The 19,158-nt window shown below is 37.4% G+C and overlaps 1 protein-coding gene across 1 annotated transcript in view; it reads left to right on the top strand.

Moving 5' to 3' along the window:
* The window catches only part of mybbp1a (MYB binding protein (P160) 1a), a 56,411-nt gene that overhangs the window by 16,139 nt on the left and 21,114 nt on the right, over nt 1–19,158 (top strand). The window contains exons 7-15 of the mRNA XM_044141567.1: nt 2,379–2,546; nt 2,764–2,881; nt 10,169–10,452; nt 10,531–10,641; nt 14,669–14,797; nt 16,818–17,015; nt 17,102–17,210; nt 17,671–17,764; nt 17,851–18,008. Of these exons, the coding sequence (XP_043997502.1) occupies nt 2,379–2,546; nt 2,764–2,881; nt 10,169–10,452; nt 10,531–10,641; nt 14,669–14,797; nt 16,818–17,015; nt 17,102–17,210; nt 17,671–17,764; nt 17,851–18,008 (1,369 nt within the window). The remainder of the gene's footprint in view (nt 1–2,378; nt 2,547–2,763; nt 2,882–10,168; nt 10,453–10,530; nt 10,642–14,668; nt 14,798–16,817; nt 17,016–17,101; nt 17,211–17,670; nt 17,765–17,850; nt 18,009–19,158) is intronic.

The following is a 19,158-nucleotide window of genomic DNA, read 5'->3' as shown; positions in this document are numbered from 1 at the left end:
AACAACCTGTTTTCAAATAAGGCATTGACCATCTCTGCTCTCCTGTTTCCAAATAAGGTGTTGACCATCTCTGCTCTCCTGTTAGTTCCTCTTTCTCCCTTAACCTTTCACCTACAATCTACCTCCAACACATCAGTGATCTTTAATTGCAGTTACACCTTTGACACCATTTCAAGTTCAGAGTAAAAATCACATTTATAACATTTCAAGTTCAGAGTAAAAATCACATTTATAACTTCTTTTACTTCTCTGATTTATCATTCTTTTATAATGTTATGATAACCATAATTTATCAGTTACTCTTATTATAATCTTAATGTGAGTTATTACAAATGTTTTCTGTAAAGAAACCAAGAATAATTCATGATTCTTATTATTTGATATCAAAGTTACAGTTACTTGTTTTACTTGTAAGAGTTTCCACTAATGTAAGTGTAAGTGTAAGTATTATTACAAGTAAACCAATATTAATATAAGTATTTTACTTTGAATCTTATCCAATTACTCACAATATTTAGATTTCTTTTTTTTAAAACTTTCATGCTAAGTAATAGTCTGAACTATTTTTATAAATCTGCAGGCTGGAAACTTACTTCCTCTTTTTCCAGGAAACTGCTTTTCCTGTTTCATGACTCTCTCTGTCTTGACTATGATTTCTTATGATTAAATAGAAAAAAGTAGAATTAAAGCAAAGTTTGCAGGAGACAGAAACAACACACACAACCAAATTGACTTTATTGACATTTAAGTCTAATGTTGGGTCTAGATTTTACTTGAGTAATTAATTTTAAAGATAACTTTATTTATTTTTACTGTTAAACTAAAATCTCCAGCATGGGGAAGTGGGATGATCTCGGATTTTCTTGACAGTATCAACTAATTCACTTAGTCATCCTTTGGTTACTTAGCAAATGATTCACTCTTTGATTACCTAGCAACAACTTTTTGAGTAATTGTCACAGCAGCAGATTAGGGTTTTACCGCTGTGCCTCATAACTCTTCAAAAGTAAACAGCAATAATGTAGCGTGAAAGAAAAAAATAGTACAATAGCTTGAGGATAAAACAGGAACGTTTACATTACCAGTTGTCAGTATTTTAGATATTTAAAACAAAAAAATTAATTAATCATTAATAATCACTATCGATATGAACCCTTAAATTGTGATACGTTTTTCAGCCACATCGTCCAGCCCTAATTGAAGACTTTTTTTTAATTTATAGACACAGTAGCTTATGGTCAAAGGTTGCCATCTCAATCCAAAACAACATAAGGGATGGACCAAAGCAATCAGTCAAATTTCCCCCTGAATTGCTCTGATTGGTAATCAGCTACTAAATCCTGAAAAATGTCAAAACTAAAAGGAAACACATTTTGTTTTTGTTTATAAATGCATCAACAAACAGTATTTTCTTTTGTTGCACCTTGTTTGGAGATTAGTAAAGAAATTTTGATGTATAAATGGAGATAGTCTTGTAATTCCTTCATTTTTTTTCCATTGCAAAACTTTCTCAATCAAGGAACCTGAGAACCTTAGAAATTTCAATGTATTTTTCTATTTTCTTATTTCAAATAGTTTTATTAGAGCCAGTCAAACAAATTAAAAATATAATTGTTATTGTGTACATATATAACTTTTGATGTTCTTAACAATATAATACTGACAAAATGGTGCATCAGAAAAATATTCAGTGCACCTGTTTCAGCCCTTTTTTGTTGCTTTTTCAACAAAATGAAAATGGTTAAAAGAGCTGCACAGTGCTGCAGTTGGTAGCATTGTTGCCTTGCGGCAAGAAGGTTCTGGGTTCGATTCCCGGCCTGAACTCTTTCTGCATGGAGTTTGCATGTTCTCCCTGTGCATGCATGGATTCTCTCCGGGTTCTCTGACTTCCTCCCACAGTCCAAGAACATGACGACTAGGTTAATTGGTCTCTCTAAATTCTCCCTAGGTGTGTGTGTGTGTGTGTGTGTGTGTGTGTGTGTGTGTGTGTGTGTGTGTGTGCATGTGTGCATGGTTGTTTGTCCTGTCTGTTTCTGTGTTGCCCTGCGACAGACTGGTGACCTGTTCAGGCTGTAACCTGCCTCTCGCCCGGAACGTTAGCTGGAGATAGGCACCAGAAACTCCAGACCCCAGTAGGGACAAGGGTGTACAGAAAATGGCTGGATGGATGGATGAAAAAGGATAAAATTCAAAATGCAACTAGAGAACCAAACCAACCACCCCTCACATCTCGGCTCCAAGTTTTTTTTCTTAAAAATGTCTGCGATTAATCTTAGAATTTCTTCATTTTTTTTCTATTTGCAGCGACTCTACTGTGTTTTAAAATTAGTTCTAATTGAAATCAGTTCGTTTACTCATCTGTATCTTCCATCTGACAGGCTAGTGGAGGTGTTGAAGATGGCGGCCCACTCAGTGAAGAAGGAGCGCGTCCTCCCCTCTGTGGCCCTGGACTTACTGAAGCTCTCCTTGAAGGAAGACAGTTTCCAGCTGTTCTGGGACAAAGCCATCACTGAGGGAATGTTCAAGGAGCCGTCCGGACCGTCACAGTGAGTCCATAACTGGCAGCTGCTAAACCATCACTTATTGGGATGGTTTGCTTTGATATGAGACAGTTGATGAAAAGAGGAATTTACTCCTACTAACCAGCTATATGTAACATTTAACTTTTTATTCAGTCTTTATGTTTTCAACTCTGTAGACATCACCTTTCCTCTTTTTCTTCCAGTCATTTTCAGTCTAATGATATATTTTCCTGTTGTGTAGTTACTTGAGCTACCGTCTGCTGGGCAGTGCCCTCCCTCTGCTGTCCTTATCCCAACTAAAAGAGGTTTTGTCTGGAGAGGTGATGATGCACTACGGCGAACACGTAGTTTCAGCTCAGGTCAGTCTCAGTTTCAGATTTTCTTCAAGTATTTATAAAGAAAATTTTAAGTTAACATATTCTAACATAATATGGTGAAGAAGACGTGAACCTTCTGTTTCAAATTCAAAAATACTTGTATTAATCTGAATGGAAAATTAAATGTTTTCATAACTCATTATTCCAGGTTGTTCATAGTTGTTGTAGATACTGTTAGCGGTAAGAATTACTACAGACGGCTATAGAGTGCTACAGAATTTCCTTTAGCAGTCTGTATTGCAGCTATTCTGATGAAGCCTCTGACTAAATACACTTGCTGCCTTTCCATTACAAATGTGCACAATATCCATCCATCCATCCATCCATTTTCTGTACACCCTTCGTCCCTATTGGGGTCGGCAGGGTTGCTGGTGCCAATCTCCAGCTGTGTTCCAGGCGAGAGGTGAGGTTCACCCTGGACAGGTCGCCAGTCTGTTGCAGATGTGCACAATACTTTGTTCATATTTCTCCAATGTTGAAAAAACACAATTTCACAATTGTGGCGTTTCTTTTTTTTTTATAACTTTATTTTTATTGAAATTTTTAGAATGCTTTCAAAAAGAAAAATCAAACACTGCAAAAAACAAACAAACAAACAAAAATAAAGCAGAACAAACAAAACAAATATAACATACTAGGGGGAGACTCTTATTACAGTATCACAAGATTCAAGGGTACTGTTCATATCCAAAATTAGTCCTGTAGTGTTGATGTGATGTTTATCCATTTTTCCCATTTGTCCTGGCATTGCTCTTCTTGTGTCCTCAGTCTATGTGTTAGAATCTCCATCTCATATAATGAGTTCACAGTCTGTATCCATTCCTTTCTGGTGGGAGGGTCAGATTGGCACCACTTCCTAGTCATTACCTTTTTGGCAGCCACCAACAGAATTTTAAACAAATAACAGTCATTATTAAGAACAACATTCTCCAAAAGGCCAAAATATAAAACCAGACCAGTCTTGGGTATTGTGTAGCCTAATATTATCACAATCTCTTTGTGTATTTCGTTCCAGAACTGTGTCATTCTAGGACAAAGCCAAAAAATATGTGCTTGGTTAACATTAAATGCTCCACAGTTTCTCCAACACGGTTGAACAGTAGATTTGAATTTACTGGTAATTTTTGGTGTTCTAAAAAATCTGATTATATTCTTCTAACAATGTTCTCTCCAAATTCTGGAGGAGGATGTCGTAGTTTGGGTCTTCCAGATATTAAACCAGTCGTTTTCTGTTAGCAGAATATCCAATTCCCTTTCCCATTTTGTTTTAATATCCAAAGTATTAGTGCCTCTATTTTCCAATAGATGTTTATAAATTAAGGACACTGTTCTGTGGTTTTGACCCTTATAGGTCTCGACCAGCATTTTGACAATCCCATTTTCATTTTGGTCTACTCTGTGTTTTATTTCTTTGTTATAAAAATCCCTTAATTATAAATATCTAAAATGATCTTGAGTTCTTAGAGCAAATTCTTGTTGTAGTTCCTGGAAACTTGTGAAATGCCCATCTTTAAGGTCAAACCTCTTTCTAGCCATTGTTTAGATCTTAGGTCTTGAGTAAAATATTTGTTATTGGCTGGCCATTGGATCAAACATAATTGTTCCTCTAGTTTGCATTTCCGAATTATATATAACCATTTACCTAGTGAGAAATTAGTAACAGCATTAACTTTCTCAAGTGTATTCTTGGTGGTCTCTATATTTCCAATGATACTCCACAATTCTCTTCCATGAACTTTTTGTTCAGTATTTTTTCATTTCGCTTCATAATTTATGTCACTTATATTTATTATGGGAGTTATTTGAGCAGCATGGTAATATTCTCTAAAGTCTGGTAATGCCATACCTCCCTTCTCTTTTGGTAATTGTAAAGTTGCAAATCTTATTCTGGGTTTTTTGGCGTTCCATATAAATCCAGATATAATCCGGTTCCATGTTTTAAACTGTCTGTCTGGGATTTCTATAGGTAGTGCCAGGAAAAGATATAATAACTTTGGTAATATGTTCGTTTTTATGGTTTCAATTCTAGAGCTGAAATCTAGTGTTGGGGCATCCCACCTTCTAATGTCCCTCTTAATTTCTTGGTCCACTTTAATAAAATTTGCTTTATATAGGTCATCTGTTTTTTGTTAATTGTATTCCTAGGTATGTCATTATAGTAGCATTCCAATTTAATTTATATTGTCTACGAATCGTTTCTGATGGTGTATAACCGAATGTTAAAACCTGTGTCTTTTTCAAATTTAATTTATATCCTGAGTAGAAGCCAAATATCTCCAACTGTTTGATTAGACAGGGCAGTGAATTTTCCAGGTTTGATAGATAACAAATTACATCATCCGCGAACAAACCTATTGTGTGAAATTCATTATGTATATCAATACCCTTGAGATCATTATGTTGTCTTGGGTGTTGTGCCAGTGCTTCAATATAAATTGCAAATAGTGTTGTAAACAGCAACCCTGACGTGTGGAACGTTCCAGTTTTATATTATCAGTTAGATTTCTGTTAATCTTGAATCTGGCCACTGGTGATTGGTATAAGGTCCTCACACACTGTACGGCCTTTTCATTAAAATCAAATTTTCCAAGTGCTTTATATAAGAAGTTCCAGCTTACACTGTCGAAAGCTTTCTCTGCATCGAAACTGATTAAAATAGCTTTTATTTGTTTATTTTGAATATGATCTATAATGTGAAGTGCCCTCCTGGTATTATCTCGTGTTTGGCGACCTCTAATAAATCCTGTTTGGTCCTCATCTGTGATATCTCCAATGAATTGTTTAAATCGTTTTGCTAATATTGAGCTACAAATTTTATAATCCATGTTTAGAATAGATATTGGTCTATAATCAGAGCATGTCTCATTCATCCTTTTTTTTTTTTTTTTGGAATAACTGTTATAATTGTTTCTCTCCAAGACGGAGGAAGCACTGCATGTTCCAGAGTATAATTAAATGATTTTTCTAGTAATGGCAGGAGATCTTCACTAAAGGATTTGTACCACTCAGATGGCAATCCATCACTACCTGGTGTTTTACCATTTTTTAACCTATTAATTGCTTTTTGTATTTCTATTCTTGTTATGCGAGAAGTGAAAAGTTTGTTTTGGGTTTCTCCAATTGAGGGCAAGTCCAGTAAATCCAAGAAGGTTTCTATCTGTCCATCGTCAGCGGACAGAGGTTGACTGTATAATCTCTAATAGTATGTCCTAAACGTGTCCTCAATAATTACAGGGTGGTGTATCATTTAATTTATAGATATTTCTATCTGACTGTTGCTTTTTCAGTTTCTTTGCCAGCAGTTTTTTTCCTTTAGGTCTGACTTCATGGTATGATTGTCTAATAAATTTTGATTTCTTTTCAATTTCATATGTAAACATTTTATCAATGTTGTTTCTTAATTCCTTTATTTTTAGGTAAAGGTTAGGATTTCGGGTTGATTTATGTTGTTTTTCTAGTTCTATTAATTTAGCTCTTTCTTTTTCATAGGCTTCTATACTGGATTTTTTAAAGGCCACAGTTTTTGATCTCAATTTTCCTCTTAATATTGTGCGTCCCATAGTATTACCAGGTTAACTGCCAGGTTAGTCCCCTTCACTATCACATATCTCCCTTCTTTATCTGATAGATCATGGCTGCGTCAAATTTTACTGAGTCATGAATTAAAATTGAAACTCCTCTTTTGTTTCCAAGTCTGAATGAGCTATAACATGTATTTGCGTAGCCAAAGCCCCTAAGTTTTTCATGTTCCGATTTAGACGGGTGTGTTTTCTCTAAATAAATTATCTGTGCTTTCTCTTTTCGCATTTTAGTTAAAAATTTTTTGCGTTTTATAGGATTATTCATACCGTTCTCAACCATTATTTAGATTATTAAGGTCACCCTGTGATATTAGAAAAAGAACCCCCAACAAATAACTAAACGAGCTATTAAAACATAGATGAACAAATAGAACAGAAACTTCCAAAGGTAGAGATGTGAAAGGGCATCCCTCGAGGTCCCTGCTGGTGGGAGGAAGGCAAAACACCACACTAAGGTGGGGGCCCTCTCTACTAGTAGCCTGAGGTCTACTTATACTAGATAAGTCCAACATTTGATAAACACTACAACATTTGCTCCGTTCGGTAATTGGTTAAATATTATCGAGTGCGAGAAATGATCAAAGTCCAAACCTTGTTAAAAGGAGAGAACAAAACAGCTTTATTACATCTGGCCAGATGGAGAACCCAGAGAGATCTGAGATCTGACTAGACAAAGGAATCACTTCTCTATATTTACTGTTTAATGCCCTTCGCACACAGACAGGGTGTCATCGCTGATATTCTAAAAAAGCTTATCAGATTAATACACATAGTGAGAAAAATGCAACCTTTAGTTAAAAACCAGTTTCAGGCAGAATATTCTGTGCCTAATAACAATCACTCAGCCGTTGGGTCTGGTCTGTCACTCTGGAGGTATGACAATTATTTACTTATCACACTGGAGCAAACTTGTGAAGGCTAGAAGAGAAACAATGACTCTGTAAGTCTGAGTAAAATATAATAAACTGATTAAACATGTAAGATTAACACTAAATAAACTTCTAATAAAAGTAAACATACTGTGAATAATTATTTTATTCCACAATATCTAACAAAGACCTATGACAGATAACTTTGGTAACAGAAGCTCTTATAATAATGCGAACCTCCTCCTGTGATTCGATGTTCAGTCACTGGTCCTCACGTCTGAACTCAGTAAGCTTCTCCATCGCACGTTGACCTGTATCGGCGGCGTTAATCCGGTTCCATGGCAACAGCAAGTCCAGCCTCTCCTTGGCCAATCAATTGTGGTGTTTCTATTAAATAAGAAACACATTTAAATCACATGTAAATAAGTTTGTTCACACAATGTTGTTAAAAAACATGCAGCAGAATGATCCTCCTATTATTTCCTGTCGTCTTCTTGGTGGTTTGCATCAGAGGCAACATCCGGTTATTGATTATGTGTCTTGTGTGATACAAATCATGTATTTACATTGCAGTTTTGCGAAATAAACCGAACGTTACGTATGTAACTACGGTTCTATAAATCCCAGATGACCGCCAGAGGGCGGTGCTGAAAGCACTGAATGTTCCCTGCGCATGCGCCGTTCGAGCAATATCAACAGAGTCACACCTGGGACATATCGGGTGATCGTTCAGAGGCTATATAGCATGATGTCATCCAAGGCTCTGTTCCTAAAGAATCTCCTCGCGAAATGCAAGGATTCTGAGTGACAGAGAATCTCTGGCGGTCATCCGGGATTCATAGAACCATAGTTACATATGTAACTTTTGTTCTATTTCATCCTTACTGACCACCAGAGTGCTGTGCTGAAAGCACTGAATGACTAATGCCAGCGGTTTCACAAGGAATCTTGAGCACATACCTCACTGAGAAGGCCCAGAGGACCCCTGTAAAAGAACTGGTCCACAGGATGAGAGGAGGCCCCATTCACATTGTGAAATCTAGTGAACGTGCTTGGAGAAGCCCATGATGCAGCAGCACATATAGCTTCCAGTGGAACTCCTCTCAAGGCTGCCCAGGAAGTGGAAACGCTCCTAGTAGAGTGTGCCTTCATGCCAACTGGCTGGGGGTGGCGCCCTGCAGCCTAGGCGTGGCAGATGACATCCACAATCCAATGGGAGAGACACTGTTTGGACAGAAGACAACTTAATCTAGGGCCCCCATAACACAAGAACAGCAGGTCTGAGCGTCTTATAACAGCAGTGGCTGCAATATATGCCTCCGGTGCCCTGACTGGGCACAGTAACTCAGTGCCCAGTAGCTGACGTAGGCTGAAAACGCACCAATCTCAATGGTTGGTTACAATGAAAATGAGAAAACACTTTAGGGACAAACACCGGGTTTGGCCACAAGGTAACACCAGAGCCATCTGAACTCCATCTGAGAAGGGGCATGTAGTTCACTGACCTTTTTATCTGAGACAATAGCCAACAAAAAAGCAGTCTTACATGACAAGCATTTGAGGTCCGCCTGAACCAAAGGCTCAAAAGGATGGTGGCACAGAGCACTGAGGACCAAAGGCAGGTCCCAAACTGGTGCTCGCGGAACCATTGGCAGGTGCAGTCTACGAGCACCACACAAAAAAGAGAAACCAGATTATGGCTCTCCACTGTACAGCCATCAATGTCAGCATGACTAGACGATATAGCCGCTACATATACCTTAAGCGTCAAAGGAGAGTGGCCCTTCTCAAGAAGAGACTGAAGAAACTCCAAAATAGTGGGTACCGCACAGGTGACCGGATCATCATTACTGGCAGAACACCACCAGGAAAACAGACGCCACCTGTTTCCATATTGCTGACGAGTGGAGAAGTATTAAAGCAGAAAATACGGTGGCCACCACAAGAAAGGCTTACAGTATTCAATTATGACACATGAACTGATCAGTACAGTATTGCGAGAGAACGCAAAACCTTTTGCAAGGCACCGCAAAAGAAAAAAAATTCCCATGTCCCCTAGAGGGCTCCTTACATTTTCTTTAGACTTAGAGTCGAGCTTCGACTTCTTTTATTATTGTTGCACAAAGACACAACAGTGAAATTGGTAATGAAATGTCATTTCTTGGCCACCAGAGCACGCAGAAAAAAAACTTTCAAAAAATAATATGTTGCTTAATATACAAAATGTAGCATTTTCATACAGTCTTAGTGATGGGATTGTTGAGCAATCTGATGGCCAACGGGAGGCAACTGTTTTTGAGTCTGGCTGTTCTACAGCAGTCCCACATAAATGCACTAAAGGAAACTTTCCAGGGGGATACAGCAGGGAAGTCTGGATACAAGGATGGAAAAACAAAGAAATAAATGCTGAATTGAGAGTTTAGCAGAGAAAAGGAGCATATATGTAAGCTATAGCTGGAAAAAGGTTAGAATTGTTGCTATTTTATTTTTATTTAAAGCTAAATGTACATCATCTGAATTGTTACACATCCAAAGACTACAAAACCAAACATTTTGAGAGAAACTCAAAAAGGTTCATCACAATAAAATCTTAAGTGCTCCACAAAGTCATGATTAACAAATTTTACTACTTAAAAAAGCATTGGAATTTTGCCTAAAAGGTTTACATTATTAGTTTTCAATAATTATGGCTGATTATTGGTAATTAGCAGAAAAAGATTGATGATCTCTCTTTTTTTTTTTTTTTTTTTTTATTTAATCCCCTCCTGGATGGAGTCAAAACCAGCTGGATGATCAGAATTCTGCATTTTTCTCCCCAGAAACCGGACCGCTTTAAACTGGCCCCAGAAATGGACAGCTACGTGTCAGACTTCCTGCAGGGCTGTCAGGACTCTGACAAACATCTGGTGGTCATGGTGAGCTTCTCCTCACTGACCAACAACGGTTACCCCGTGGTGCCGACAGTGTGGCGGGTGGTGCAGCACCTGGAGTCGGCAGCTCTGCGGAGCTATGTGGACTGGCTCAAAGGGACATTTCTGCAGCCTCAGCCAGACTGTATGCTGGACATCAGCACCCGCAAGCAGAAAGACAAAAGCAAAGAGCAGTGAGTGTTTATTCAACTGTAGATATGTCAGAAAATATCTCTCTCTTCTTGTGATCACTCTGATGTTCTCTTGTTTAGGAAAGAGAGCTCGATATTCCGCCTGAGGAAATGGATCATCGCTCGCCTCGCCTCGATCATCGACAACCATCAAGTGAAGAAGCATGAGGATCTTATCATGGATGTGGCCAGGTGAGACCAGCTTTTTAAGGTACATGCACACAGCAAACAAATGCCATCCACCTTCTTTTATTTTGCCTTTATGCAACCTATATCTGACTTTTTTACTGCAGTCTAGATAGATAGATAGATTTTATTACAGTCTTGGAGTCCAAATTACATAAAAAAGAAAACAAAGACGATAAAAGAATAAAAAGTACAATAAAAATAAAAAAGACTCCTAACCGTTCAGAAGGCAATCATACCGTTGTCACCAGAGTACAGATGAGTATTTTACTGCACTATATTTAACATTAGTCAACAGTAGGATAATTCTATTATTAGACTCGTTTAAACGACAAATAAATTTATACATAAGCTTTCTTAAAACAGCCATCAAAGTGCTGATTCAGCAGATACAAACAGTTCACTGGCACTGGTCCATCTGGGTTTATTTAACAAAAGTCTTAATGCATCATTATAGGCCACCTTCAATTTTTGAAGACTGGCTTTTTTAAAATTGCACCACGAATGTGCAGTATACAGTAATGTACAATATAATCTAAACAAGTTCAGTTTCACTTTTTCAGAACAGAATCCAAATTTACAGACAAGGATATTTGCCTGAGCTTATAACATTCGAACCTCATTATCAGACAGACAATCTGTCAACACATGGCCAAGATATTTGACTGCATTTGAGACATTCAATAAAGTCCCAGACAGTTTGAAATTTGGAAATACTCTATTTTTGTCCTCCTTTGTGCGACAAATCAAGATGATACTTTTTGATGGATTGAATTTGACATCAAGTAATTCACCATATGCTGAACAGACATTAAGCAGCTTCTGAAGACCAGCTGAACTTGGATTAATAACCATTATGTCATCAGTATACATTAAACGATTAATAATAGTATCACCAACCATGCAGCCAGTTCTACACAGGCTTAGCTGCTTAGAGCGATCATTCATATAAAAATTAAACAACATAGGAGATAAAATGCTTCTGTGTCTGACTCCATTGCCGACACGAAAGGATGCAGACACACAGTTGTCCCATTCGATCTGCTTTGTTTGATTAGCATACCAGTAGGACAGACAGCATACTATATATTTGGACACACCAGCTTGGCACAATTTTAAAAATATTTTTACACCATCAAAAGCCTTAGTGGTGTCTAAAAAGCACAGAAAAACCATAGAATTTTTGCTGATATAATCATTCAGTAATTCTTTTAGGCCATATATACACATATCAGTGCCATGTTTGGACTTGAACCCAAATTGATTGTAAATTTTGGCAAAATAATTAGTTCAAAGACTTTAGACAGTGTACTAGCTAGGGCTATAGGTCTGTAGTTATCAGAGCTGCCAATTTTACCAGCTTTGTTTTTAATCACAGGAAATAGGAGAACATTCATCAAGGTTTCTGGAATAAAACCAGGCATAATAAAACAAGTGAAACACATGGCATGGAGAGGGACAACTCTTGAACTGGCAAATTTGAGATGTTCAGCTGAAATAAGATCCATTCCTATGGATTTATTTACAGACAGTTCTTTAATTGCTTGATAGACCTTGTGTGTTTTGATAGTTTCTACAGTACTAACCTTGTCAACCTGGAAGGGTTCACTCTGTACACAAGTAAATAGCTTCCTGTAATGGTGTTGCCAAAAATCTACAATCATATTCACCCCAGAAACGCTATCGACAGTGCAAGGGAGGGAGGATTTATTATTATTGATAGCTTTAACCTCTTTCCAAAAGGTTTTTTGTATCCTTACCTATAAGCTGTTTTGCCAAGGAATCAGCCCTCATGGTTTGCTCATTCTGTCTAATGAAGCATAGTGCATATTTGTATATTTCATTAGACAACTTTTATGTTCAAATATAGGGTTCTGTCTAGGTTTACATGCTGGAGCCCAAGAAGTAGAAGCTTCTCGCACTTCACTGTGGAATTTAGACACATGTGTGTTCCAGCCCGGTCCATTTTTAATCTTTACATTACTTTTATTACAAGGCAGGCTAGCTCCCAGTATCGCTTCAATTATGTCAGAATATAATCCAGTTATATTGGTTCTATGGCCAATATTAGATCAGATACAGTCTGTACAAGTAACTGCCTCTCTTGGTAAGTTAATGGTAGATAACAATTGATCAGTTTGGGCATAGTAACAGGCTATTTGTTCAGTAGATAAAGAAGACCAGTCTATACGAGTCTGATTTTGATTACTGTTCACATTTACAGTTAATGGTATATGAGCAAATCTAATTGATACCTCGAAGGGGATGTGATAAACTGGACACATTGTATAAGATATTAATATATATCAAAGCAGCATGAGCATCTGCTGTAGTGATACAATGGTCCAACCAAGGCGTAGCGTGCCAGGCTTCACTTATATAAGTGTAACTTGCAGCTGGCAAAAGTTCTTTACTTGACAATATTAAATTAAAGTCTGTACAAAAATGAATCAGGTGTTTAGCAAACACCGAGGTTTTATCTGAGGTGTCTGCATTCCTGTCACCCAGGACATAGATACTTTTTGCCTTCTCATTTTGCATAAAAGAGCTAATAAAAGCAAGTCTACTAAGGTATTTTTCTTCATTATGATGACATTCATATGGAGCATAGACATTTAAAATAATAAATTCTTTGTCATGCTGTTTCACATGTACTTCAATACACCAGTCCACACCTAATCTCATGACATTTACCACTGAGTCCAGGCTTTTTTTCCATAATGTAGCCACCCCTCCTGGTATCCTTCCTCTTTTAATTCCCAAACTGAGATCAGTAGTAGATTCTCCAGCACCCAGGAAACTATCATTGATAGAGTTTAGTCCTTTTAAATCCTGTTTGGCTAAAAAAGTTTCTTGCAAGCACAAGTTGTTGCAGTGCAGCAACAACTGGTCGACAACCAAACAGCGAGCTTTATCATCTGCGCTCTGCCCTAAGCGCATGCCATGACAGTTGTAAAAGATGACTACCAGCAATAGTTTGTCCAGCTTTCCTGCGTCCCAGTGAAGGGCCAGAGCGAGTCATCGTCTTCACAACCGTGGGACCTTTGGGCTGTCTGTGGTGCCGTTACACAACCTGGCTCCACTTAGGAGATCCCGGAGTTTCTTTGTACACACCGCTGGAGTATCTCCCTTTACAGTTGAGAGAAAATCCCCCTCCAGACCTTGAAGACAGTGGTCCATATCCAGGGCGATGTTCAGATCCTTGTCCACCGCACCCTTCTCCTTCACCGGTACAGATCGGCTTCCACATCCTTGATTGGTGTGTTGTTCTAGAGCAGACGCCCGGCTTCGCAGGTCCGCCGTAACATCATGAAGATCTTCTCTTATTTCAGCCTGAGCTTGAAGTTTTTGCTTCATGGCAGATACTGCAATGTGGAGCTGTTCCATTTGGCATAGCAAACCACAAACATCCATGTTGGTAAAAGTCACAGGAGGCAACTCGTCTAAGTAATGAGACACAAATCTGGGAATTTTGTCCCCGCATTTGTTTAGCCCTTTGAGGCAGGTCTTCACATTGTTGATATCCTTTTGTGCTCCTTTATACGAGATGTTACGCTGAGAAGAAGTGCAGTGCTCTTACAGCGTCTTCTTAGACGTTTCTATCCAGTCTGAGTCAAAAGTGTTGACGGCCAACAAAATAATCTCATCCTGGCTTAGAGTCTTCAGTTTGAGAGAAAAAAAGTGTAAAAATTCATCCTCTACAATAATTTTATCCTCAACAGTTTTATATATGCATGGTCTAAACCGCCAAATTCCAGTCCTTTCTCTCCAAAAAATCCGATCTGTGCCACTTCTTCATGTGGAACTAAGTGATTCACTTCTGTGAATGTTCTTCTGCGCATGCCTACACTGTTCACACAAAAGTTTCATTGCGGTCAAGTTTAGTTATTAGTATGAATGACTATGCAAAAACAGATCTGATTTCAGCAAAATATCCAAATTGAACATCAAAATGTAGCTCCTAGCCAGCAACGTTCAAGTCCTCTGTGAAGCTGAAGAGAAGTCTCTGAGTTTGTTTTGTCTCTTTTTCCAGGTTTATCTTTTTCCATGCTTTCTTCAGCGCCAAGAAAGCTACTACCTCGGATATTCCAGAGACGAGCGAAAATCTTTCTATCCCACTGGACGACGAAACCAGAGGAGCCCTTGTTAATTCATTCTTTGGGTTGGACAGTTTTATTCCAGCATTTATTTATTGCGGTATTTTTGTTTTTATGAAACCAACAAGAAGGAAAAGTTCATCTCGGAGTAACCTCGGAGAGAGATTTGAGTTCAAGAAAAACATTCATTTATGTTCCTTACTGTTTGCATGTCAACCTGCACCAACACAAGGAAAGCACCAATTAGGGCTGAAAAGATTAATTGTAATTATTTGGACTACTGAAAAGATCCTCAACTAATTTAGTATTTGATTATTGGTTACTAGAATGTACAGACTCAAAAAAGTCAATTTGCAGAAAGAATGACACACTCAGAGCAGTATTTATGCCAAGACTGTACAAAATTTTTTTTAATTTTACATCTAAGATAAAAAAAAAAACCAAAAACCTTTGTCTGTAAATATGTCCTACCCAAAACTTAGGTGGCATAGTTTTTGCTTTACCGGTATGTTGTTTTTTTCTTTTTTCTGCTATAAATTGAGAGCACACATTTTCAGCCTGCAACCTGCACCACTCAGTGGATGTAGGGATTTGGTTAGGTGAACAAACTCCAGCCTAATATCAGAAGGCTGTTAGTGATCAGTAGCACACTGCTAGTGGATATTAGTGTAACATGGAGCAGAAAGCTGAGGTTGTTGTTTCTCCTTACATCCAGTTAGTAGTGCAGGTTGCTACAATAGATAGTGTTCACACAGGCACACCTGTAAAATGCTTTCATTCTATTGGCTGAGAGGTTGCCAGGCAACGGTACATTTTTGTTCCAGAAGTAAGCAGAAAATGTTTCCTAAATGAGCAGAGAGCTCTACAAGAGCGCGAGGAGAAAGATTTAAGTACAAGTGTTACAAATTTTGAGAAGAAAGACATGAAGTCCTGCTTTCAAAATAAAAATGTAGATAAAAGTATTAAAAGTTTTGAGCACAAAAGACATCAAATCCTGCTTTCGGACTGAAAATATGTGCTCTCAATTTATAGCAGAGAAATTCCCCCATACACCTGGTTAAAAAAAAAGTCCTATTGAACACCTTTTGCTTTCCCATTTTTAATTAGTTAATCAAAAAAATATTCGACTGGTCAGCCCTGCATTCTATTTGGTTAAAGGATGTTTCAGAATGTTTCATTTATTTTTTTACCTGAATAAATGATTAATCATCAGAATAAACGTTTGTGCAGATTATGCACTTACTGTGAAAACACATGAAATATGTCATTTTAGTTTTAGCAACATATTGTAATTTAACTGAATGAGTTGCATCTGTCTACAGCTGTTGTATTGGCACTTGGCAGAAATAGCAACACATTTTCTTGCTGACTTTAGCAAAACAATTTAATGTCCCCGTAAAACTTCTGTTACTAAAACAAGAAACAAGAATCCTCTAATGTATATTAAAAGATGCAAATAAATTAAACTAAATTCAATTAATTTTTCAAATAGGAAATGATAATTGTTTTACCTACAGTGCAGTAACACAGCATTCCTTTAGTGAACACTTGATCATTTGGAGCAAAGGATGCATCTGCAGCTAAAAATGCTTTTAAAATCAAAGTGTGAAAAGCTCAGCCCTTTCTACTTGACTTAACATCAGTACAGTGTAGGGCTGAACTATTATTTTTTACATTAATTGGTTAACAATTAGATGTAAAAAGGTGCTTAATGGGATTTTGTTTTACAGAATTTTAACTATGTGAAGCTAAAACTGCCACAAAGGGTTTTTTTTCTCTTAAATACCAAATGTTAATATTTTTTGTACAATTTTCTCTTAATTACTGCTCTTGAGTGCGTCGTTCTCTCAGCAAATTGCCTCTTTTTGAATATATATACGCCCGATAATCATTGCTTGATTGCTAAATTAGTTGACTGTTATTTCAGTAATTGATTGATCACAATTAATCAGATTAATCGTTTCAGCCCCACTAATTTTGTTGCCCATTTTAAGCAAAGTTTGTTAAACAAGTGTCAGATGGCTGAGTGAGTCTCTTTTTTTGTCCAAAGGAAGGTATACATACGTTTTTCTATCTTCCATCCAGGCTTCTCATGTCCTTGCACCACATGCCTCTCATTGACGACAGCAGAGCTGTCAATCAGAAGCGATCTGTTGGTGTAACAGCAGATGGCACCATGTGGATCTACCACCTGGTCCAGTATGCTCAGCTGCTGCTCAGCCATCCCAAACACGTCCAAAGCGTTCAGCCATTCAGCGCTGAGCAAAAACAGGCCTGGGACGGGTAGGACAGAGAATGATTATGTCTTATTTTACATGCCTGATCACTTACAGTTTAAACAAAATGTTGGGGTTTTTTTTGTTTGTCAGTATGCTACAGTCAGTGGCGAATTTGAAAAGAAAAGCAAAGAAAGGCCTGACGACGCAGAGTGCTGCATTTCAGCAGCTCTTCCTGCTGATTGGCATGCTCCTCTTCAAGGTAAAAACAACTTTTTGAGGATTAATAACTATTCTTCCATTGAACCTATAATTGTAAATAGAAAAAAAATATTCTTAATGGAAACGTACAAATTTTGACTTGGTTTTTCGGCTGTATAAAAATTTGCGTATTGCACAAAACTGCAATGGAAACCATTTTTTTGTATCACTGGTCACATGATTAGTTCCCGGATGTTACTACTGGTGGAAAAGAAGAAGAAGATAACAGGAAGTAGTAGGAGGATTATGGCACAGCATGTTTTTTTTTTAAAAACTTATTCACATGTTTTTGATTGCATTTCTTTGTTGATGGAAAAAATACATAAATAGTTTATTTTTTGACGAATATTGAATATGGAATATTGACAAAGTTTTGAGCACTTTTGGAAACGCTGCTTCAGGAGAGGATTTCTGCAGCTCTTAGAGTCCAGGTGTTTAATTTTAATTTCTCTGTCCTGAAGGCTCCGGATGAGGTGCTGGACATCTTGAAGGACCTGCAGAACTGCATTGATAAAGCCCAGGAGAAGAAAACCAGCAAGAAGAAAAAACAACAAGGCGAGGCTGCGTAACTCCGATTTAAATATTCAACACCGACCTTCAGAATAATAATTAACTCCACCTGTAAAATGAATGTGTTACAGCTATGGAGAAGGAGGAGCCAGAGTGGGTGGAGGTGATGGTCGACATCCTGCTGTCCCTGCTTTCCCAGCAGAGCCGACACATCAGGCAGGTCTGCAGGACGGTCTTCAGCTCCATCTGCCCCCACGTAACTGCAGCAGCACTGACTGCCATTGTAGATGTGAGTAATCGGTCCAAACTGGATTTTAAAGCTGTACATTTTCAGGAAGTAACATGTTAATTATATTATTTGGATAATTTCCCCACAATTACTTATATTTGTTTCTGTCCTTCTTGGCTGAAACATCTTGATTTTAAATGTTACTTCTGTAACATCTTTGATGGGAGTTGTGGGAATTTATTGAGAAACTGTCACTGAAAATGGGAATGCAAATTATGAATTGAGTTCATCCAAAATGGATTTTTATCGATCGACTAGCGATTAATTAAGAGGCCAGTTGTCTCTTGTATCCACCATCATTCCATAACACAGCAGGTTGCATTTTTCACAATATGCTGGATTTTTGAAATTTATTACATTTTAACTTTATTTTGTTGGCTGTAATAAATGCTGACTGAATAAACAAAAGCACATTCTCTTGTCTGTAAATGCATCCTACAACATCAGTAATTTTTTAATAAGTTGACGCTGCTCCACCATGAGGCTGAATGAGCGTTATCAAGGTGGAACTTCTTTAAGTTCCACCTTAAGGAAGTTCTAAACAGCTTGTAGTGTTTATGTTTCAAAACAAAACTGTCTAAGTTACATTTTGCATCCGACTTCGGACACTGCATGCCAATATTTTGCCATAACTGAATTATTAGAATAAACTTAGGCCAAGACAATTAATTTTCATAATTCGTCAATCGTCAACTAATTTAGTAATTAATTAATTGCTAACTGAAATATGCAGACTCAAAAAAGGGCATTTGCTGAAAACAAAAATATTCCAAGCATGTTTAAGACATGTTTTCGCCTTAAAATTGCATGTTTTTAAGACAAAAACATGCAATTTGTTTTTATCCAAAATACATGTTGCATTTAAGTTGGGGAAATGCAACTTGAATGCATTAAGTTGCATTTAAGGACTTTTGTCCGCATATATTTCATAACCACCTGAAGTAGCATAGCTTTAGCTTTATGTGGTTCAAGTTTACAAAAGGATGCTATGTTTTTGCATTGTAGGCAATAAAATATTTTATTTTATATTTTAAACACAAATTGATTTATTTGTTTGTTTGCATCTTTTAATGTATTACTAATATATAAAAAAGCCTTAAATGAAGAAATGGAGCATTTGCCAATTAGTCATCAGAATAATCAATAAATG

Source organism: Gambusia affinis, linkage group LG15 (assembly GCF_019740435.1).
Source record: "Gambusia affinis linkage group LG15, SWU_Gaff_1.0, whole genome shotgun sequence".
NCBI lineage: Eukaryota > Metazoa > Chordata > Actinopteri > Cyprinodontiformes > Poeciliidae > Gambusia > Gambusia affinis.
Note: the sequence above shows the minus strand (reverse complement) of the source record. Positions and strands in the feature narration are given on the sequence as shown.